The sequence below is a fragment of the Sus scrofa genome, chromosome 3, assembly GCF_000003025.6.
Source record: "Sus scrofa isolate TJ Tabasco breed Duroc chromosome 3, Sscrofa11.1, whole genome shotgun sequence".
NCBI classification, from domain to species: Eukaryota; Metazoa; Chordata; class Mammalia; order Artiodactyla; family Suidae; genus Sus; species Sus scrofa.
In genome coordinates this window covers 37,785,457-37,806,275 of record NC_010445.4, presented here as the reverse complement: position 1 = coordinate 37,806,275, position 20,819 = coordinate 37,785,457, and the positions used below count along the sequence as shown (strand labels likewise).

At 53.5% G+C, this 20,819-nt stretch overlaps 1 protein-coding gene across 1 annotated transcript in view; it reads left to right on the top strand.

Annotated features, from left to right (window-relative positions):
- C3H16orf96 (chromosome 3 C16orf96 homolog) overlaps window positions 4,910-20,819 on the top strand; it is a 35,453-nt gene continuing 19,543 nt past the window's right edge. Inside the window, exons 1-7 of the mRNA XM_021086691.1 lie at window positions 4,910-6,682; window positions 13,439-13,543; window positions 14,892-14,972; window positions 15,157-15,243; window positions 15,366-16,503; window positions 18,159-18,244; window positions 18,576-18,686. Coding sequence (XP_020942350.1) covers window positions 6,218-6,682; window positions 13,439-13,543; window positions 14,892-14,972; window positions 15,157-15,243; window positions 15,366-16,503; window positions 18,159-18,244; window positions 18,576-18,686 — 2,073 coding nt within the window. The 5' untranslated portion in view covers window positions 4,910-6,217. The remainder of the gene's footprint in view (window positions 6,683-13,438; window positions 13,544-14,891; window positions 14,973-15,156; window positions 15,244-15,365; window positions 16,504-18,158; window positions 18,245-18,575; window positions 18,687-20,819) is intronic.

The window sequence follows — 20,819 nt, the reverse complement described above, 5'->3', positions numbered from 1 at the left end:
TCCGTGAGGATTCAGGTTCAGTGCCTGGCCTCGCACAGTGGGTTAAGGATCCGGCATTGCCATGAGTGGTGGTGTAGGCCGCACATGTGGCTCAGATCCCTGTTGCTGTGGCTGTGGTGTAGGCCGGCAACTACAGCTCTGATTTGACACCCCTAGCCTGGGAACTTCCATATGCTGCAGGTGTGGCCCTAAAAAGCACACACACATGCACAAAAAAGTGATGGATGAGCTGAAGTCTGAAGGATAAGTAGAAGTTTCCTTTCCCAGATGAAGATGGGAAGGAAAAGTGTTTCAGGCAGAGAGACTACATGTGCGAAGGGCCTGGGGCAGGAAGAATTAGGATAAGGAAGGGAACTAAAAAAGTTAACTTGAAAATTTTAGGGAGTTCTCGTTGTGGCTCAGTGGTAATGAACCCAACTAGTATCCATGAGGATGCAGTTTTGATCCCTGGCCACCCTCAGTGGGTTAAGGATCCAGTGTTGCCGTGAGCTGTGTACACTACAGCAGTTGCAGACAAGGCTTTGATCCCCTGTTGCTGTGGCTGTGGTGTAGGCCCGCAGTTGCAGGTCTGATTTGACCCCTAGCCTGGAAACTTCATATGCTGCAGGTGCAGCCCTAAAAAGACAAAAAAAGAAAAAGAGAGGAGTTCCCGTCGTGGCTCAGTGGTTAACGAATCCGACTAGGAACCATGAGGTTGCGGGTTCAATCCCTGGCCTTGCTCAGTGGGTTAAGGATCTGGCGTTGCCGTGGAGCTGTGGTGTGGGTTGCAAATGTGGCTCGGATCCCGCGTTGCTGTGGCTGTGGTGTAGGCTGGCGGCTACAGCTCCTAGCCTGGGAACCTCCATATGCCGCGGGAGGGGCCCTGGAAAAGGCAAAAAGACAAAAAAAAAAAAAGAAAAAAGAAAAAAAGAAAGAAAATCATATGTGTGATAAGTGGTTAATATCTAGAATATATAACTCAACAACAAAAACCCCCACAAGTGACCTGATTGAAAAACGAGCAAAAGGGAGTTCCCATTATGCTCATGGAAATGAATCCAACTAGGAACCATGAGGTTGCGGGTTTGATCCCTGGCCTTGCTCAGTGGGTTAAGGATCTGGCGTTGCCGTGAGCTGTCGTGTAGGCTGACAGCAATAGCTCCAATTTGACCCTTAGCCTGGGAACCTCCATATGCTGTGGGTGCGGCCCTAAAAAAAGACAAAAGACCAAAAAAAAAAAAAAGAGCAAAGGACTTGAATAAATGTTTCTCCAGGAGTTCCCGTCGTGGCTCAGTGGTTAATGAATCATATCAGGAACCATGAGGTTGCAGGTTCAATCCCTGGCCTCGCTCAGTGGGTTAAGGATCCTGTGTTGCTGTGCCTGTGGTGTAGGCTGGCAGTTACAGCTCTGATTAGACCCCTAGCCTGGGAACCTCCATATGCCGCGGGAGCAGCCCTAGGAAAAAAAAAAATGTTTCTCCAAAGAAGATATACGAATGGCCAATAAGCACATGAAAAGCTGTTCAGCATTCCTAATCATTAAAGAAATACAAGTCAAAACCACAATGTGATAACCACTGATTAGTATTAGAATTATTATAATCAGAAAAACAGAAAAAAAGCAAGTTCTTTTTTTTTTTTAGGGCCGCACCCATGGCACATGGAGGTTCCCAGGCTAGGGGTCGAATTGGAGCTGCAGCTGCCGGCCTACACCACAGCCATGGTAACTCAGGATACGAGCCATGTCTGCAACCTACACCGCAGCTCACGGCAATGCTGGATCCTTAACCCACTGAGTGAGGCCAGGGATCAAATCCATGTCCTTGTGGATACTAGTCAAGTTCCTTAACCACTGAGCCACAACAGGAACTCTGAAAATAGCACCTTTTGATGAGATACAGAAACATTGGCATCTTTATGAGTGGCTGGTGGGAATGTAAAACAATGCAGCCACCATGGAAAACAGTATGGCAGTCCATCAAAAAATTATCCATGCAATTACCATATGATTCAGCAGTTCCCTTTCTGGGTATACACCCAAGAGGGTTGAAAGCAGAGACTTCACCAGGCATTTCAAATACACCCATGTTCACAGCAACATTATAATAGCTGAGGTATGGAAGCAGCTCAAGTGTCCATCATCCATCAGTGAATGAATGGATAAGCCAAGGGTGTCATACACATACAATGAAATATTATTCAACCTTCAGAAGGAGGGAAATTCGCACACACACTGCAGCATGGATGAACCTTGAGGACATTATGCTCAGTAAAAAAAGCCAGGAACCAAAGACAAATTCTGTGTGACTTCGCTTACACGAGGCACCTCGCTTCGTCACACTCACAGGGACAGAAGTGAAAGGACGGTGGGGAGTTACTGTGCTGTGGGTGCAGAGGTCGCTGGGGAGGATGAGAAAAATGCAGAGATGGGTGATGAGGATTGCACAACAACGCGCACGTACTTGACGCCACTAAACTGCCCATTTACAATGATTAGAATGGTGAATTTCACATAAGGTGTATTTTAACACAATCAAAAAAGGAAAGAAAGTCCATGTGCTGTAGCCAGAAAGCAAAGAGCGCTGCTATGAGTGGAAGCCAAAGAAGCGAGAGGGTATCCAGCCGTGCGCCCTGTGGACCATGTCCGGTGGTGGTGGTTGTCCTGAGCACAGGACGGCAGGGCTGCCCGTGGACCAGGAGGAGAGTAGCTGCAACAGGGACATATTTGGAGGAAGAGTCAGTAGGGACCGATGAAGGATGTGACGTGGGTGGCTCCAGGCAGGAAGGATCTGGAAGATCCCAGGGCATCTCCCCTGAGTCCCTGGAAACCTCTGGTCTGAGATCTCATTCAGGGAGCTGGACTGCGCCTTGCCCAGGTCCCAGGGCAAATGTAAACTAAAATTTTAATCTCCACCAAGGAGAAATGTGGGCCTTTCAGCCCCTCCTGCCACCTGGACATACCCTCCTGAGTGGTGGGCATCAGGGCACCCAGTGAGTACAGGCTCTGATGGGCTGTAGCCGCCTCCGGACACTAGCTGCCCTTCACTGCTGAGTTCCGTTTGTGTTTTCCTCAAGTTTTGCCAGCCTCACAAATGACCACTTCAGTTGGAGGTTCTTGGCTTCAAGCAACAGAAACTGACTCTGGCTACCTGAGCAGAAAATGACTTGACCGGAAGGTCACGGTTGCTTACAGAATTATGGTCTTGGCTGGGGAGCCCAGCTCAGGTGGGAACTGGAAAGCTGAGCCTGGCCAAGATGCGTGCCACTCCCCCTGGACCTTCAGCTTCAGTGCCCTTCATCCTAGTGAGGTAAGGGCCATTAGCCCCATTTTAGAGGTGAGAAAGCTGAGGCTCAGGGAGGTAAGTGGCCTGCCTGGATCAGGTATCTCGCCTCACATGGTAAGTGATTGAGCCACTGCAGTTCCACCTACCACACCCAGACTGATGCTGACCCCATGCCGGATCAGTCCAGAGTCAATCTGCATTGAAAGAAGTTTTTTAAAATATTGGCTCTGAAATTCAGAATAGGGCCAGCAGTTGCCCTGTAGATTTTTCACCTCTAACCACAAACGAGACCTTAATGAGTAAGGTAGGATTTAATTGGACCTTCAGCCTCTGAGCGGGTGCAGGTCACCTGTGCCAGTCGTGAGATTCCCCCACCTCCACCCCCACCCCAAATAAGCAGAATATCCAGACACCAGGCAGCCAGAAAGTACAGGCATTCACCACGAGCTCTCATCCTCCACCAGCAGCCAAGCCTTCCTCCTCAGTTCTTCCTGGAATGAGAGAGGAGAGGCTGCCTGTAGCATTCTCAGCTATTTATTGAGCATGAAATATGGTTTGTTGGGATGAAGCAGAACAGCACTTTACAGAACTGATTTAATCATCGACCTCAATTTATTTGGGAGGGAAAAAAAGTGCTACTGCTTGTTTTCAATCATGTTAATTGGCTTCTGGCTCCAACCACCATTCAGAGAATGTCCCAGCGACAAGTTTGTCCTGAAATTGTCTGAATGAGCATTCTGCCATCAGAACCAAGTGGTGCTAGCTCCCAGCGGCCATCTGCTGACCTCATGGCAGGGTCCCTCCCCGGAGACAGCAGACCCTCCAGGAAGCTGGGAATACCCAGTGAGGTGATCTCTTGAACACAAGCAGCCAGATCTTCAGGTTTTTTGTCTTTGTAATAGATGTTTTATTTTCAGATGCAAAATAACACAATTTAAAAAGTTTATTGACCCTTTCAGGTCTAATGCATTGACTTTTCTTTTTTTTGGCATTTTCATCATAAATGTTTCAATTCAGCACCATCTGATCTCCTGCCAGTACAGGCAACTTCCCACGTCTTGCCGCTCTGTGACATGGAATGAGCAAATGCCTGTGTGTACAGGATGTAGGCTGGTAGGACCGGGACCACGTTCACTGGTACAGTGTTGGGGGAGCACCACAGGGGCGTGAATCCAGGGGCCGTCTTCAGGGTGTGTGTTGGAGGAGGGCGAGATGGTCTTGTCGGAATAATTTCACAGGCTGGCGGGAACTGAAGCCCTTCAGGCTGAGGATGGGCGGCTGAGGATGGGCGGAGTGTGGCCGGTCAGGCTTGTGGGAGAACTAGCGGGGTGGGGTCCCTCCCTGCCCGCTGGGGGCCCATCCGACAGGAACAGAGGAAGCCAAGGGAGCCTGTGAGACCCAAAGATGTCAGGGCAGCACCTGAAATTTTAGTCTAACAACTTGGTAGGGAGCCAGGGCATCTCACAGAGGGTTAAGGTGGAGGACTTGTTCTAGGATCTGGCCCTTGTTTGTTTGTTTGTTTGTTTTTAGGTCCGCACCCATGGCATATGGAGGTTCCTAGGCTAGGGGTTGAATCGGAGCTGTAGCTGCCAGACTACACCACAGCCACAGCAATGCAGGATCCGAGCCGTTCTGCAGCCTACACCACAGCTCATAGCAATGCTGGATCCTTAACCCACTGAGTGAGGCCAGAGGTGGAACCCACAACCTCATGGTTCCTAGTCGGATTCGTTTCTGCTACACCACGACGGGAACTCCCTAGGATCTGGCCCGTCTTAGGCGACGAGGAGGAATGAATTGAAGCTAACTGTCCAGCTGGTCAAGAAGCAACAGTCACTTAGCCCGAACAGCGGCCATGTGGTCATGTTTGTGGTTTGGAGAGTGTCCTGTTCTGGTCTGAGCTCAGCCATGATCACGGCCAGTCTCATCTGGTCTGGAGCCTGTCACAGGGCAGAGTGGCCCTGTGATCAGGGTTCAGTGAGGTTACATTCACAGGAGTGGACCAAGCACCCCAACCCGTCTAGCCAGACCATTCCCACTCCACGCGGCTCTTTCTCTTCCTCCATGGCCCCTTCTAGTGGGGTTGGGAGGGGGGATGGAACCGGCCCTCGGGACGAACATCTCGGTATCCAGAGCGCCGCCGCCGCCCATGGGTGGCGGGACTGGGCTTAGACTCCCTGCTTTTGTGCCCACGAGCCATCCGGTTCTCTCAGGCGCAGTTGCTGCCCTTAAGGCTGTGGACAGCAGGCATCCGTGGGCACAGCACGGGCAGTTACACAAACAAAACTGGCTGACACCAGATCCTAAAGACAAGGGCCTCGATTGCCAAGCCCCAGGCCATGAAAACTGCCCCGGAGTTGGGCTGGTCTTTCCCTAGGGACCCTGCCGGCTTTTCTGGAGGTCGGTTATGAACCGTCTGCCCGACCGTGGCATTTATGCAGTGTGTATACAGAGGCCACAAGAAGGGTCTGATGAGAACTGAATCCCCATCGGTTAGATGAGAGGTTCAAGGCTGCGTGATCCGCGAGTGCGTTGACATTCACCTGGTTCGTTGCACTGCCAGAGCGATTACTCGGGTTTCCTAACCCCACAAATTCCGTCTTCTGGTTGTATTGGCTTCCGAGGAGTAAGCTGCCTCTCTGTCACCTCCCCTGCCGCTCTTCAGAAAGGGTCATTGGTCTGATGTAACCAAAGGGCTGGAATTAAAAGGCGGCCCATTGGTCTGTTGGAATAGTCCTTATCCGTTAGCTGAGCAGCTCCCCTGCCCACCCCAGGCGCTTGGAAGCTCACCCGCTTGCCCATGTTCTCTGGTGTCCTAGCAACTGGAACTCATCTGCGCTCTGGCCAGGACAGAGGCCATTCTCTCCCTGACTGCTGTGACTTGCAGGCTCTCCAGGGCCCTGAGGACCTGAAAGGTCCACTCCCAGGTGTACTGAAAGCCCTCACTTTTCCCCATGGACTCCCAGAACGCCAGCCCAGCCGACCCCAATCTCAGCAGAATGAGCTTCTCGCTCACGTTCTCGGAGCTGGTCAACATCGCCCTCCCGCAGTGTGGGGTGCTGAACTTCAAGGCCCTGCACCTCCTGCTGCAGGGTATCCTGGAGCACATCCACATGGCCGAGCTCAAGAAGGTCCTCCCAGGGGACGAGGACTTCCTCCAGACCCCGCAGGCCGTGTCCACGCCCCGGGAGGGAGACGTCCAGCCCATCCTCAACCCCATGCAGGGGCTTGGCAGCGTCTTCGACCAGGTGGTGAGCCGCGTGGACAGGATGGAGAGCCAGCTGGCCCTGCTGCAGGATCTGCCCTCTACCTCCCAGCTGCTGGAGGGCAGCAAGGGCACCGGCCAGCCCGCCCAGGACCTGTGGCAACAGATAAAGCTCCGCAAGATGGTGGAGGGCAATGAGGAAGCTGTGGCCAAGGTAAGCCTCCCGGCCTCCCGCAGCTTCCGGCCCCGTGGCTCTCCTGCCAGACCTTTCACCCTACCTTGTGCCCCTTATGAGGGGCCCTTCCCGTAAATGGGGGAGAGGAGTTCAGCTTCGGACTCAGGACCGAAGCCCAAGCTGGCCTCCTTCCTCAGTGTTGAGGGAAGAGGGCCACACATCGTGGGAAGTGTCTGGAGTGGGCACATTCGGGCAGGCAGATAGTAGTGGGTGGCTGCCAGAGGCTGGAGGGAGGGGCATGGGGGATGGCTTAGTGGTCATAGGGTTACCGTCTGGAGTGATGACAAGGTTTGGGGACTGGAGAGAGCAGGTGGTTGCTCGGCATCGTGAATGCACTAAATGCCACGGAACTGTACACTTTCACATGGTTTGTTCCGTGAATCTTGGCTCAGTGAAAAGAAAAACAGTTGAGGATCTGTAGGTGAGGAAACGGACACTCAGAAGTGTTCCTTGATTTGCTGGGCGCGGCCGCCAGTGAGAGTGGAACAGGAGTTGAGCTGAGGCCTCAGACTCAGACCCACCTGCACCCATGCTCCCCTGCCTCCCCGCCACAGCCTTGGGGAAGAGTTGGACCTTGGGAAATAAATATCCCAGCCTCTCTCTCCATCCTTCCATGCTCCCGTTGGCCAAACGGGAGTGCCTGGAGTTGGAGCACAGAGCCTGTGGGTAGGCCTCCGAGGGCACGGGCAGGCGAGGAGGATGAACAGCCGTCACACGGAGGAGTCTCTCCAGGATCTCTTGGGTTAACACACTTCCTTTTTATTTTTATTTTTATTATTTGCTTTTTAGGGTCACACCCGCAGCATGTGGAGGTCCCCAGGCTAGGGGTCTAATCGGAGCTACAGCTGCCGGCCTACGCCACAGCCCCAGCAACACAGGATCTGAGCCGAGTCTGCGACCTACACCATAGCTCATGGCAGTGCCAGATCCTCAACCCACTGAGCGAGGCCAGGGATCGAACCCACAACCTCACAGTTCCTAGTCGGATTTGTTTCCACTGTGCCATGATGGGAACTCCACTCTTCCTTTTTAAATTGAGATGAGGAGTTCCTATTGTGGTTCAGTGGGTTAAGAACCCAACCAGTATCCATGAGGATGCAGGTTTGATCCCTGGCCTCACTCAGGGGGCTGAGGGACCGGCATTGCCACAAGTAGATGTGGCTCGCATCCTGCATTGCTGTGGCTGTGGCTGTGGCTGTGGTGTAGGCTGGTGGCTGCAGCTCTGTTTCAGCCCCTAGCCTGGGAACTTCCATATGCTGCAGGCACGGCCCAAAGAAATAAATAAATTGAGGTGAAAGTCACGTAACATAAAATTAGGCATGTTGAGGTGAGGAGCTGGGTGACCTTTGGCACCTCGATGATGGAGAACCGGCCGCAGCCCCTCTCCTTCTGAACCACATCCATGGCTTGCAAGGAGAGGCGCGTCCTCACTGCTCCCTTTCCCTGCTCCCTACCACAGCAGCGTGGATCTCCTTTTTGGCTCTAAAGAATTACAGCTCTGGACCATTTGTATAAACAGAATCACAAAGTACACGGCCCTTTGTGTCTGGTTCTCTCACTGAGCGCCACTTTTCCCAGGCACATCCGCGATGTGTCCTGTGTCTGTGCTTCATTCCTTTTTATGGCAGAACAGTATTCTGTTGTATGGACAGACCACACTGGGTTTAACCATTCACGTGTTGATGGGCGTTTGAGTTGAGATTCTCTTTAAACAGAGGCAGCATGTTATTTGAAGGACACAGGTTTCTTTCTTTTTTTCTTTCTTCGTTTTTTTAGGGCCACACCTGTGACATATGGAAGTTTCCAGGCTAGGGGTCTAATCCGAGCTGTAGCTGCAGCCTGTACCACAGCCACAGCAACGTGGGATCTGAGCCACATCTGTGACCTCTGCCGCAGTTTGTGGCAGTGCCAGATCCTTACCCTGCTAAGCGAGGCCAGGGATCAAACCTGCATCCTCATGGATACTAGTCAGGTTCTTAGCCTGCTGAGCCACAACGGGAACTCCAGCCCTGGGGCTTCTTACTGGTACAAGGAAGATGTGATGGGCAGGACTCACAGGGTGGAAACATTCCTAAATCCTCCTTCATCTCGAAGACAACACCTGTCTCAGCTTCCACCTGCAAATCTCTGGGTCTTCTGCTTATGATTCTTGGGCAAGACAATGGGATGGAGCATCTGGGGTCAGGTGTCCATTCCTGACCAGGTTGGCAGGGTCATGCCTAAGAATTAAGAGTTCCTGGGGGCCTGCTCCACTGCCTGGACTGGCAGGCACCCCAAAAGGCATCAGTACACAGGGGCCACTGGGCTTCACTTCTGAGCCAGGGGCTGGAAAAGGTGGGAACCCTGGTGCAGGTGTTTATAGAAATGATGGAAGTTTTAGACAATGCAAGCTCCCTTCCTAGAAATCAGACTCTAGGCCACAAGAAACACAGGCCTGAATCCGGCAGCCTGACTTTCCTGGACTTTGTGGCCCCGTGTCCGCACTGTCCCCTCTCCCCTCGCTCTTCCTGGGGCCCCCTCCCTGGGGGAGTGGTCTCACCATGAGGCACGTGGTGAACAAGTGCTCACTCTGTGCCTCACCCTGTGCCAGGTGGGCTGGTGGCGAGCTGGCTGTCCGGTGGCTCCTTTAATCTGCTTAGCAACTCTCTGAGGCAGGTGCTGATATTATCCCGAGCTTACAGATGGGGAAATTGAGGCACAGACGCCAAGCAGCTCACTTGGGCTCACAGTGTTAGAAAATGTCGAGTCAGTGCCAAACCAGGGCCAAGTGGGTAGATGGAAGGCCCAGGAATGGGGGTGTGAGACGCCCTGCCACTTACCCCCCGGAAGGGATGGGGATGGCCATTGCTTCCTCCTCTCAGGTTTATTGCAGCAATTAAAAGTAAACAAGGAGAGGGGTTCCCGTCGTGGCGCAGTGGCTAGCGAATCCGACTGGGAACCATGAGGTTGCGGGTTCGATCCCTGGCCTTGCTCAGTGGGTTAAGGATCAGGCGTTGCCGTGAGGTGTGGTGTAGGTCTCAGACGCGGCTCGGATCCCACACTGCTGTGGCTCTGGTGTAGGCCGGCGGCTACAGCTCCGATTCGACCCCTAGCCTGGGAATCTCCATGTGCCGCAGGAGCGGCCCTAGAAAAGACAAAAAGACAAAAAAAAAAAAAAAGAAGGAAAATGTTCTGGAACTAGATGATGGTGATAGATGCACAGCCTGTGAATGTAACAAATGCCACTGAATTGCTCACCTTAGTATTTGTTGTGTTCCACACACACACACACACACAGAGCAGAAATTCTCAGAATCAGTTAAAAGGAGAAAACCATCATCTAACTACGTGCTGTCTCCAAGAGACACACGCTGAGTCAGAGACAGATAGGCTGGAAGTAAAAGGATAGAAGATAGCCCAGGAGTTCCCTGGGGGCCTAAGAGTTAAAGATTCGGCATTGTCACTGTTGAGGCTTGGATTCCATCCCTGGCCCAGGAACTTCCATATGCCCTGGGCGTGGCCAAAAAGGAAAAAAAGAAAAAAGATATTCCACACCAGCAGTAGCCAGAAGAGAGCTGGAGTGACTGTCCCAACATCAGACAGAAGAGACTTTAAGACAAGAGTTGGTACAGAGACACAGATGGTTGTGTGTGTGGCAAAGGGCAGGTTGTGCAGGGCCTTAGAGCCCGAGAGGTAGACACGGTGCCCTCTGGGGCAGCCTGCCCCCAGCCTGCCGTGATGGTTGAAGGCTTCTACCATGCACAAGTACCCAGAGCGACCCAACCAGCTCCCAGAGGGGGCTGGTAGACAGGTTCGGACCTGGTTGTGCTGCCCTCAGGGGACTGTTTGTGCACCTACCAGTGTCCCCGCCCCCATTAGAGAGTGTTGCCAAGTCCCAGCCTGGCTGAGGTTGCCTGGGTTACCACGGTGACCCATTGCTGGGGTTGCCATGGTAGCTGGTTCTAGGGCAGCACAAGCTGCTTAGTTAAGAGCCTGCGGCCCACCCCCACTCCCCTCGCCCCCCGCCCACCTCAGCCATGCCTGCAGACCAAATGCCACCCTTTGTGGGGAAAGGCAAGTCTGCGGGCCCCAGCACCCACCCAAGCCTGGGTGAATGGTGCAGGGAAGCTAGGGCAGGCACCAAGGGGGCTTCTGGAGAGAGGGTTTGGGAGGACTCACACGCATGAGTCAGCCCTCAGGGGCTTGGGGACTCGGGGGACTTGGGGAGGATGGCAGGTCCTCACTGAGCAGGCTTAGATTGCAGTTTCTTGGCATGATGGACACTTGGGGCCAAATAACTCTCTGTGGTTATTGAGACTTGTCCTGTGCACTGAGGGATCCTGAGCAACATCTTGGCCTCTACTCACGAGGTGCCAGGAGGGCCCCGTAGTCACGATAACCAGAAATGTCTCCAGAAGTTGCCAAATGCATGCTGGGGCCCAGATCACCCCATTGAAAACTGCTGAGTTAGAAAACCTGGGCTCGAGTTCCCTGGTGACCTAGCAGTTAGGGATCCAGCATTGCCACTGCTATGGTATGGGTTTGATCCCTGGCTGGGGAACTTACACAGCAAAAAATAAAAAATAAATTAAAAAAATAAAAAAGAAAAAGAAACCCTGTGCTCACTGTTTGCTGTGCCTCGTCTTGTAACCTGGGGGGCAGTGGAGGAGGGCACTGACCCAGGATCCCCAGCCTGCCCCCCCCACCCCCGAGAGCTGCAGGTTCCCAGGCCCTGCCCCCATCTCCCTGGTATCCTTTAAAGCTGTGCAGGAGCCCCTGGCAGCCTCCTCGAGGCCTCGGTTGTCTCATCTGTGATAACCCTGGCAGCTGGCCTCACAAGAGAAACCGAGAGGCCACGTCCGCTGTTTATTATTAAGATTGCTCTGGTTGGCCTTGTTTCCATAAATAAACTTGTGGGTCCCGTTAGGGCATTATAACAACCCAAGCCGTTGCTGCTTATTTGAAATTTCAAAACTCCCTCCCCATTTTATTTCTCCAGCCAAAACCTCCTGCTGCACATCCCACAGTTAAAATGATTTTAAATTTAAATTGGTTTTTGAGAATTTCAGAAAGCTTAAGGGCACAGAAGACACTTTGGGGGTTTAGAGAATCAGGGCGCAAGTCCCTGCAGTGATAGTGATGAACTTCCCCTCCCAGGGTGCATTCCTCTTTCCCTGGGAAGGAAGTGGCGTTAGCGTTCCCATTTCCCAGAGCTCTGGCGCTGGGGCCTTGTGGACCAGTCTAGCTGGTTGTCCCAGGGGGGTGTTTGCCTTGGACCCCTTATCAGCCCCTGAAGGCTTCTGTAAGCACTTGGCCCCCCAGGCAGAGCCTACATTCTCAAAGCCCTTTTCAGAGTAAGAGAATTATCAGCTTTTAGGAAGGGCAGCTTTCTAGAACTCTGCACCATCCCAGCCCTGATTGTGGCCTGAGGGGCCAAGTTACTCTCTTGTGGTTATTCTCCCAGCTTCTGGCCTGGCTTCTGAGAGGCAGGCTTCATGTCTAGGGCAGCCGCAGGAGAAGTCTTCCTCCTCTCCTGAGCAGCTCTAATCCATGGAGCAGCCCCCTGGCCATCTTTCTGGCGTTTGCCCTGTGCTTACCAATGGAGGAGGCAGGGGATGATTCCTACTTCAGGTTATCTGGTCCCTTGAGAGACAAGAGCGTGGGGAAGCACCCAGGCATAGGTGAGGATTTGGACTTGGGGAGATTTCTCTGAAATGCGCTTTTTCCATCCATAGCAGGTAAGGATTTGTAAAACTGTTCTCTGAATACCACTGTCACTCCCAGCAAAATTTACAGTAACCCATGAATATCATCCAATAGAAATTTCCACCAGTCAAAGCAAAAATGCTATTTCTTTTCTTTTCTTTTCTTTTCTTTTGGGGGTGGGGCATACCTGAGGCGTGTGGAAGTTCCCGGGTCAGGGATCGAACTCGAGCCACTGCAGCAACCCAGGCCACTGCAGTGACAGTGCTGGATCCTTAACCCACTGCACCACGACGGGAACTCAAAAAGTTTCTGCTAGAGTTCCCGTCGTGGCTCAGTGGTTAACGAATCCGACTAGGAACCATGAGGTTGTGGGTTCGATCCCTGGCCTTGCTCAGTGGGTTAAGGATCCGGCATTGCCGTGAGCTGTGGTGTAGGTCGCAGACGTGGCTCGGATCTGGTGTGGCTGTGCCTGTGGTGTAGGCCGGCAGCTACAGCTCTAATTCGACCCCTAGCCTGGGAACCTCCATATGCTGCGGGAGTGACCCTAGAAAAAGGCAAAAAGACAAAAAAAAAAAAAAAGTTTCTGCTGTCTTCTGAAGCTTTATTGAGATATAGTCCATAGACCAGAAAGTTTGACTTTACTGTATTCACTATTGTGCAGCTATCACGGTCCATTTTAAACAGCCCAGAGAGAACCCCCTTAACCATTAGCTGTCATTCTCCATTCCTGCCCCTCCTCGAGCCCCGCTTTTTCATTTACCATCATGTTTTCAGGATTATCTGTCGCATGTATCAGTATCTTTTTTTTCTGCCAAATAATATTCCATTGTATGGGTCAACCAAACTTTGTTTCTCAGTTGATAATTATTTGGGTTGTTTCCACTCTGGGGCTGTTGACTTCAGGGTCACTTTCTGAATGTATTCCAGCCTGTGCCTTGGAAGAGCCAAAGGACCTCTTAAAGCCTGGCCTCACCAGAGAGCTGCTGCTCTTGGTTTGCCTTTCCCCCGCTACGCCCGACTTGACGTGTTCCTTTCCTCTCTCCTCCTCAGTCCATGAAGACCCTGCAGGATTTGCTCACTGATATTTATGCACTCAAGGTCACCATCGAAACCCTTAAGAAGGATGTGGCCATGCTGAAGGTCATCGTTGGCAAGGTAGACCCTCCCCAGCATCCTGCACACTGGCCACGCTGCTTGGACCTCTGGCGGTTAGGGTGACAGGGTAAATCCAGGAAAATGGTTCTTAGTCAAAGGACACAGCTATGGGAGCAAGAGAAGGGGACCGACAAGGCCCAGCCACTTGGCCCATCTCACTGAACTCTCTGCAGCTTCCACCGTGATCCTCACCCTGCACCGAGTTAAGACATCTTTTTGTGTTTGTGTCTTTTAGGGCCACCCCTGCAGCATATGGAGGATCCCAGGCTAGGGGTCCAATCAGAGTTGTAGCCACGGGCCTATGTCAGAGTGACAGCAACGTGGGGTCTGAGCCGTGTCTACGACCTACACCACAGCTCACCAGATCCTTAACCCCCTGAGTGAGGCCAGGGATGGTAGTTGGGTTCGTTAACCACTGAGCCACAACAGGAACTCTAAGACATCATTTGTAAGTGACAGAAATCTACTTCATCCTGGCTTAGGCAAAATAAGAGAATTTATTGTCTCATTTACTGAAAAGTCCAGGGATGCCTTCAGGCACAGCCAGATCAAGGTGCTTCATACCACATCAACATCTCTCCCTTAGTGATGCTTTCCTCCAGGTTGGTTTCATTCTCAGGCAGGTACTCCCTAAGTGCTGGCAACTCCAGGTTATAGTCCATCAACTCAGAGAATACTTTTTCCTCATCTAGAAAACTCTGTTCACATTGAAAAGGAGAGCAAACTACCCTGGGCATACATTCTGTCTTGCTCTGTAGCCACAAGAATATCAACTCCTTATCATGATATAGAAGAACATAGAATCCCCGAAGTGTATGGTCACAGCTAATGAGTCAGAGCTGGGTTCAGAAGCCAGGCCTCCACACCCCTAGGCTGGTGTTGTGGCTGAGGTTTTGTGACTTGCCCCCAAATAACACGATTTAATGTATTTTCCCTAATGCACAGGTCAGTATACACATGCGATCATCATGGCAGCCGTGCGACCTTCAGTCTTGGGCTGGGTATCTCCCATCTGAGCAAGAAATGGCACTGTCAGGAAACTATATCAAGAAATTTAAAAAGGACCTGTGGCCAAATCTGTATGGGAACCAGTGCCTTCTCAGGCCACGTCTTGGAGAGTCTTAATGTGCTTTAGCCCATTAAAAGCTCTGAGGAGTCCTACAGTACAGAAGCCCCTTGAATGCTTTTTGAGCCTATTATTTCCCAGACTTACTTGCCCGGGGAACCCTTTCCCACTCACTTGGAAACACTTGTTTTAGGATCTGTTCTTCCTTCTCTCCCAGTCACCTAGAGCTGATGCCTTTCATTTGAGCTGGGCCCTGGCTTACAGGCTCGGCTCGTTTGACAGATACGTCCTGAAAGAATAGACACTTTCTCTGAAGATTTGAAAGGGCAGAACAGGAAGATGAGTGTGCTGCAGGAGGAAGTGGTGAGGGCCTGGGACCCATCCACCGACCTCAGCGCCCTGTCCGCCAGGCTTGGGTGCCGGGGGAAGGGAGGGTGGGAAGAGAACAGTCTGTAAAGGCCCATTTGTTTGCAAGCGTGGAGGGCAGCATGGAGGAGGGAGCCCCTAGGCTCACAACTCTCCTTCCCCACCTCCTCCCCGCCCCCAGATTTCCCTGCAGAGCAGGATCGTCACCATCCCCAAGCCTGAGGACGTGGTGCTCTGGAGCAGCCTCCACGAGGCCATGTTCACCCCGGTGAGTGACGGCGGAGGAGGCGCGGCCACTGTGGAGGTCAGGGGAGGTGGCAGAGGGAGTGGGCCGGGTGACGGGCCAGCTGGTCTGGAGCAGCCCTGCCAGCCCAGCCCCCTTCGCCACAGGGAACGGCTCCCGCGATGGTGGATGATGCCGACCTGTGGCAGATTGCAGGACACGTCCCAGAAATGGACCTCCGGACGCCCGAGCGCTACAAGGCAGCGAGTCGCAGCCAGGTCTCTGAGGCCATCCGGCACCCCCGGCTCCTGGAGAGCGCCTGGCATTACCAGGTCCCGGGGCAGCTACCGGAGGAAGAGTCTCCCCAAGAAGTTCCACTCAGCAAGGCCCAGGAGCGGGAACAGCCCCAGACGCTCGACCCTGGGCCCAGGCCTGGACCTGGGCCTGCACTGGGTCCTCAGCCCACACCAGCAGGATCCTGGCCTGTACCACCACGTGGCTGGCCTCCTCCCAGAGACTTGCCGGGGACCAGCACTGGGCCTTTCTGGGGCTTAGGTTACTTTCAGCCTGGCCTGGGCCCGCCAGGCTCCCTGCCTGCCCAGCTCCGGGGCTCTGGGGCCCCACCCCCAGCCGTGGAGCTGGGTTCTGCTTGGCCTCGCTCACTGTGGTCACGGTATCGCCAGGCAGAGACTCCCAGGCTCTCGTCTGTCTCAGAAAAGATGGAAGAGCGTGACTCTGCGGAAGTAGGTGTCCCTCAGGACGGAGCCCCGAGGGCTGGGACCCCCAAGGAGGCCCTCTCTGAGGGACCCCAGTCTGACCTTCAGCGGCTCAAATCCAGTGCTGCTACTGCAGCTGCCGCGGCCGCCACCTATGCAGCTGCAGCGACATCAGCAGCCCAGGCAGCTAAGGCTGCTGCCAGGCTGATCAGGGACACCCCTACCACCAAATTGCCCACCATAGCAACATCCACGGCCACATCCGGGCCCTCAGGGGTCCCGGGAGACATCCAGGGCACAGGGTCCCCCCGCGGGGCCTCCAGCTCTGTGGCCTTCACCGATGACGGTGAGCCGGAAGACCTGCGAGAGATGGACTATGAGGAAATCCTCTCCCCTTCGTTGTCTCCACCCGGCATGGCCCTGTCCCAGGCCATGCTGGCTGCCAAACAGGCCACAACCCCCGAAGACAAGAAGAAGGCCGTCAGGTCCTCCATGAACCACATGGCCTGGATGCCCGTTAGACACGACTCCCTGAAAGGAGAGCTTGCCCAGCTGTCAGCCAGCCTAGAGCAGCGCATGACTTACCTAGGTAGGCCTGGCCTGGCTCCCGGAAGGGTGACAAGGGCTCAGGGCCCTCCCCGTGGCCTTTGAGAAGCATCTCCTCTCCTTGGTTTACCTTTCCCAACGAAGTGTCCAGTTAACCTTTAGCCATTCATTCCTTTGGCTTAAGCATTAAACTCTTACTAGTGTGTCCTTTTACAGTGAGTGTACAGCGAGGTCCTAGAGAAGAGGGTGGTCAGGGTCTAAGGTCGGTGCTTAAGGCAGAAAATCTGAAGTCAGAATTACCCTTGGAAATTCCCTTTCAGCAGCCCATAAAACAGTATTTCTGCACAGTGTTTCAGTAAGTCCAGAACCAGCAGAATGTCTAGCAGCACTGAACAGACTCCAGAGGAAGGGGTCAGGCTGGGACGAGGAACAGCTGGGCAAACATGTCCTTAAAGACCACAGTGGTGTTTGAGGGCAGTAGGACCATTTCATGCCCCTCACGGGCATTTGTTCACTGTGGGGAGTGGAAAGAGGCATGGCTCTCTCCCGTGGTTCTCCGCATGTATCCCTCAGGGCTTGGTAAGGCACAGGTGGCTGGGCCCAGCCCTGCAGTTTTTGAACTGTTGATCTGGGTGGGGCACCAGAGTTTCCCTTCCTCATCGTTTCCAGAGGATGCTGCTTGGCTGCTTTTGGCTCAGGGAAACCACTTTGAGACCCACTGTCCTCCTCTCTTTGAACCTTTATCTTGCTTTTTGCTTTCTGCCAAGTATAACAGTTGAATTACGCTAAGTCAAGTCCATATGTGATGCCGCCTCTGATGGGCAGTGCCCTTCCACAAATCTTGAAAAAGTGAAACTTTGAGCAGCTAAAAAGATCCACACTGGTGCTCCCTCGTGGCTAAGGTTAAGGATCCAGTGTTGTCACTGCAGCGGCTTGGGTCACTACTGTTGCTATGGCTCAGGTTCAGTCCCTGGCCTGGGAACTTCCCTGTGCCATGGGTATGGCCAAAAAAAGAGAAAGATCCATCTTAATATCAGTGAATACTGTGGCACAGTTAAGGTTCTGATCATCATTCATTTAAATATGAAACGTGGAGTTCTCCTTGTGGCTTAGCAGATTAAAAACCCAACGAGTATCCAAGAGGATCAGATTCTATCCCTGGGCTCACTCGGTGGGCTCAGGATGTGGTATTGCTGCAAGCTTCAGTGTAGGTCGCAGATGCAGCTCAGATTTGGTGTTTGGATCTGGAACTTCCATATGCTGCAGATGCGGCCCTAAAAAAAGAAAACAAAGAAATATAAAACTCAAAGCCACAGAAGTTCCCATTGTGGCTTAGCAGTAATGACCCTAACTAGTATCAATGAGGGTGCGGCTTCCATCCCTGTCCTTGCTCAGTGGGTTAAGGATCCAGCCTTGATGTCAGCTGCAGTGTAGGTGGCAGATGCAACTTGGATCTGGCATTGCTGTGGTTACGGCGCAGGCGGGCAGCTGCAGTTCCAATTCCATCCCTAACCTGGGGAACTTCCATATGCCGCAGGTGCGGCCATAGAAAGAAAAAAAAAACTGTGGCCACTGGAAAATTTTAGATGATCTTAAAGACCTCCAGTACTGCCTGAGGTATCCCATACAGGAAGCAGGTAGAGCTCTAGACGAAGCATCTTCTGCATCCCTGCCACCCACCCCCTTCTTTGCTTTCAGCTAATATGGGAGCCTCTTCCAAGCTTGGGACAACAGTAGACGTACTGCAGGAGAAGATTGGCATCCTCCAGAAATCCAGGATGAGGGTCAGTGTCCTGGGCAGAAAAGGCATTTGAGAAGGTGATGGCTTTAGGTGATGTAGACTTCGTGCCCAGAGCCAGGTAGAGGTCCTGCCCTCCCGGACAAGGCATCAGTCTTGGAGCTGAAAGGAGGCCTGGGGAGGGAGTGGGGCTCAGAAGGCAGCTGCCACCCTGGGGAGGCAGATCTGCTCTGGCTGGTGCTGGGGTGCCAGTGGTGGGCGGCTGCCTGGTCTTAGGTAGCTGTTGGCTGGCAGGCTGGGAACACACCCTCTGGTCCCTTCAAGTCCCTTCCCAGCCATGGGGACCTCAGACCTTGGATGTCTGTTTCCCTTTGTAGGAGGAAGAACTTGAGAGGATTTGGGGCCACCAAATCGAAATGATCAAGGACCACCACGTGGTGCTGGACAGGGCAGTGGACAAGCTCCAGACCCACCTGGATGAGTTAAAGGTTCGGGGGTTGGGGAGACCAGGACGGGCAGCTGGGAGGAGGGAGGACTCCTCAGCAGGACAGTCACTCTCTCCAGACGTTTCACAGACGCCCCGAAGGAGGGCAGCCAGGGACACGGTGCTGGTATTTTACTGTGCATAAACTATGCTTCCGTAAAAAATGAGCAAATCCCCACCCGCACCCCCGCATAAACCCGACGGCCTGACCAGGATCTGCCTTGCTTGGGTCACCCACCCCAGAAGAGCGCCTGTGTAAAGTGAAGGCTCAAAATGTGCGGACTGAGTCAGTGCAGGAATAAGAGGATTTCTTGTGCCAACTGTCACGGGCATGGCTTTTCCCTGAAGCAGCTCGTTTCTGAGGTCTTAGTCAGCGGGGCCTTGTGGGGGCAGCAGAGACTAGAAACACGAGGACGGCTGCACAGCACCTCCCAGGGCTTCCTGTACCGGACACTGCCTCCCGTGGGCTCACAGCCCCGGCCCCGTAACCCTGGCCTGACCACCCCAGGACATCCCAGACCTTTGCAGAAAGGGTCAGTAGGAGGAGATGACTTTTCCCCCAGGTTTTAAAGAGACAAAATTCCAAACAGACCCACCTGAGGGGGTCCCATGGGGGGCTTCAGATTCCAAGCTGGGGGCTATTGGCGGAGTGGGCTAGATGTGGGAAGCGAAAGGGGAGGGCAGCGCTCCCCCTCCTGAGGTCACACAGGGTCATCAGGCTTGTGCCTGCAGGGCAACTTGGATGGAGAAGAGCTTGTCAGAGGGGCACCGCTTCCCAGCTGCAGTGGGGAGGCCTGGGAGCATCTGGGCGGCGGGAGTGCAGGACGCCCTGTCCTGGGCAGACCTGTGTGAGTACCAGCATCAGGAACTGCAGTGCCTCCTGCTAACTCCCAGCCCTTGTGGAGCTGCCGTGTCCCAGGGACCTACTGGTGTCCTTCCTGGATGGAGACCGGAGCCCATTTGTTCAGCACGTCTGCTGAGCGTCCAGCCCCATGTCCCGCCCTGCCTGGGGGGACACAGGATCTGCCTCCAAGGAGCTGTCACTCGCTCAGAGAAACTCAAGAGGAGTTTGGCCCAAGAGGCCAAATGGATCAAGTCAGCCTTTGTCCAGACTTCCTTCCTCCCCCGTGTGCCAGCGAGCACAAATGCCTTGTAGGAGTGAACCCTGGAAGGATCTGGAATGGGGCTTTATCTTCCACATGTTGCCTTGGATGGTTCTCAAACGAACCCAGGCTGCAGGAGACCAGCAGCCCTGAGGAGCCCTTCCAGTGGAGGAAGGAGAGAGGGCAGGTGCCTCTGCTCTGGTTCTGTCACAGCATCGGGGCCGGTGGGGAAGCGCCGCTGCCCCTGCTTTACCTGGATGCCAGGAAAGAATGTCCTGGGCCTGACAGGTGGCCAGAGAAATCCCCATTCATTCCCTGAGCCATTCAGCCAGTGTTGTGGAGCCTTCACTGCCCCAGGCACCCTTCCAGGGCCCGAGGAAACAGCAGTCAACAAGACGGACGCCGCCTGGGCCCTTCTGTTTTTTGCAGGGGAGTGCAGGGAGTGTTTGTTGGGTTTTAATCAAAGAATAAATGACACTCAGGAAAATGCCGAGGCCTGAAGCATCAGAGCTCGATTCATTTTCGCCTCTTTGTACAGCCACGTCAGCACCACCCAGTCAGGATGGAAACATTTCCGTCCTCTTAGAGCACTTCTCCCGGGGTGTTTCCCACGACGAACACACAGGAGAGTGAGGACAGAGCTCTTTCTTAGTGACTCAGATGAGGTGAAAGCATTATTTTCCCTTTGCAAATGGACAGGTGTCTTTGATAAGCCAGAGGCAAAGCCGTTCTTGGCACAGACTGTTGTGTCCCGGGCTCTGGCTCGGTGCAGGAGAGGACTGAGATAGCTGATGTGTATCCAGTGCCTGCTCTTCCAGGAAGACGTCGGGTCCAGGCCCCTCTTCATCCTTGGACAGGAGTGGGATTACTGCCATTTGAACAAGGAGGAGACGGACTTGGGCAGAGGCATCAGCCTGCTGTGGTTACATAGGCCTGGGTCTCAATCCCGATTCTGCGACTTACTGGGTGCGCCAGTTTCCTGTGGCCACTGTAACAGATGACCGCAGAGGCTCAAGACTGGAGCCTTGTACTCT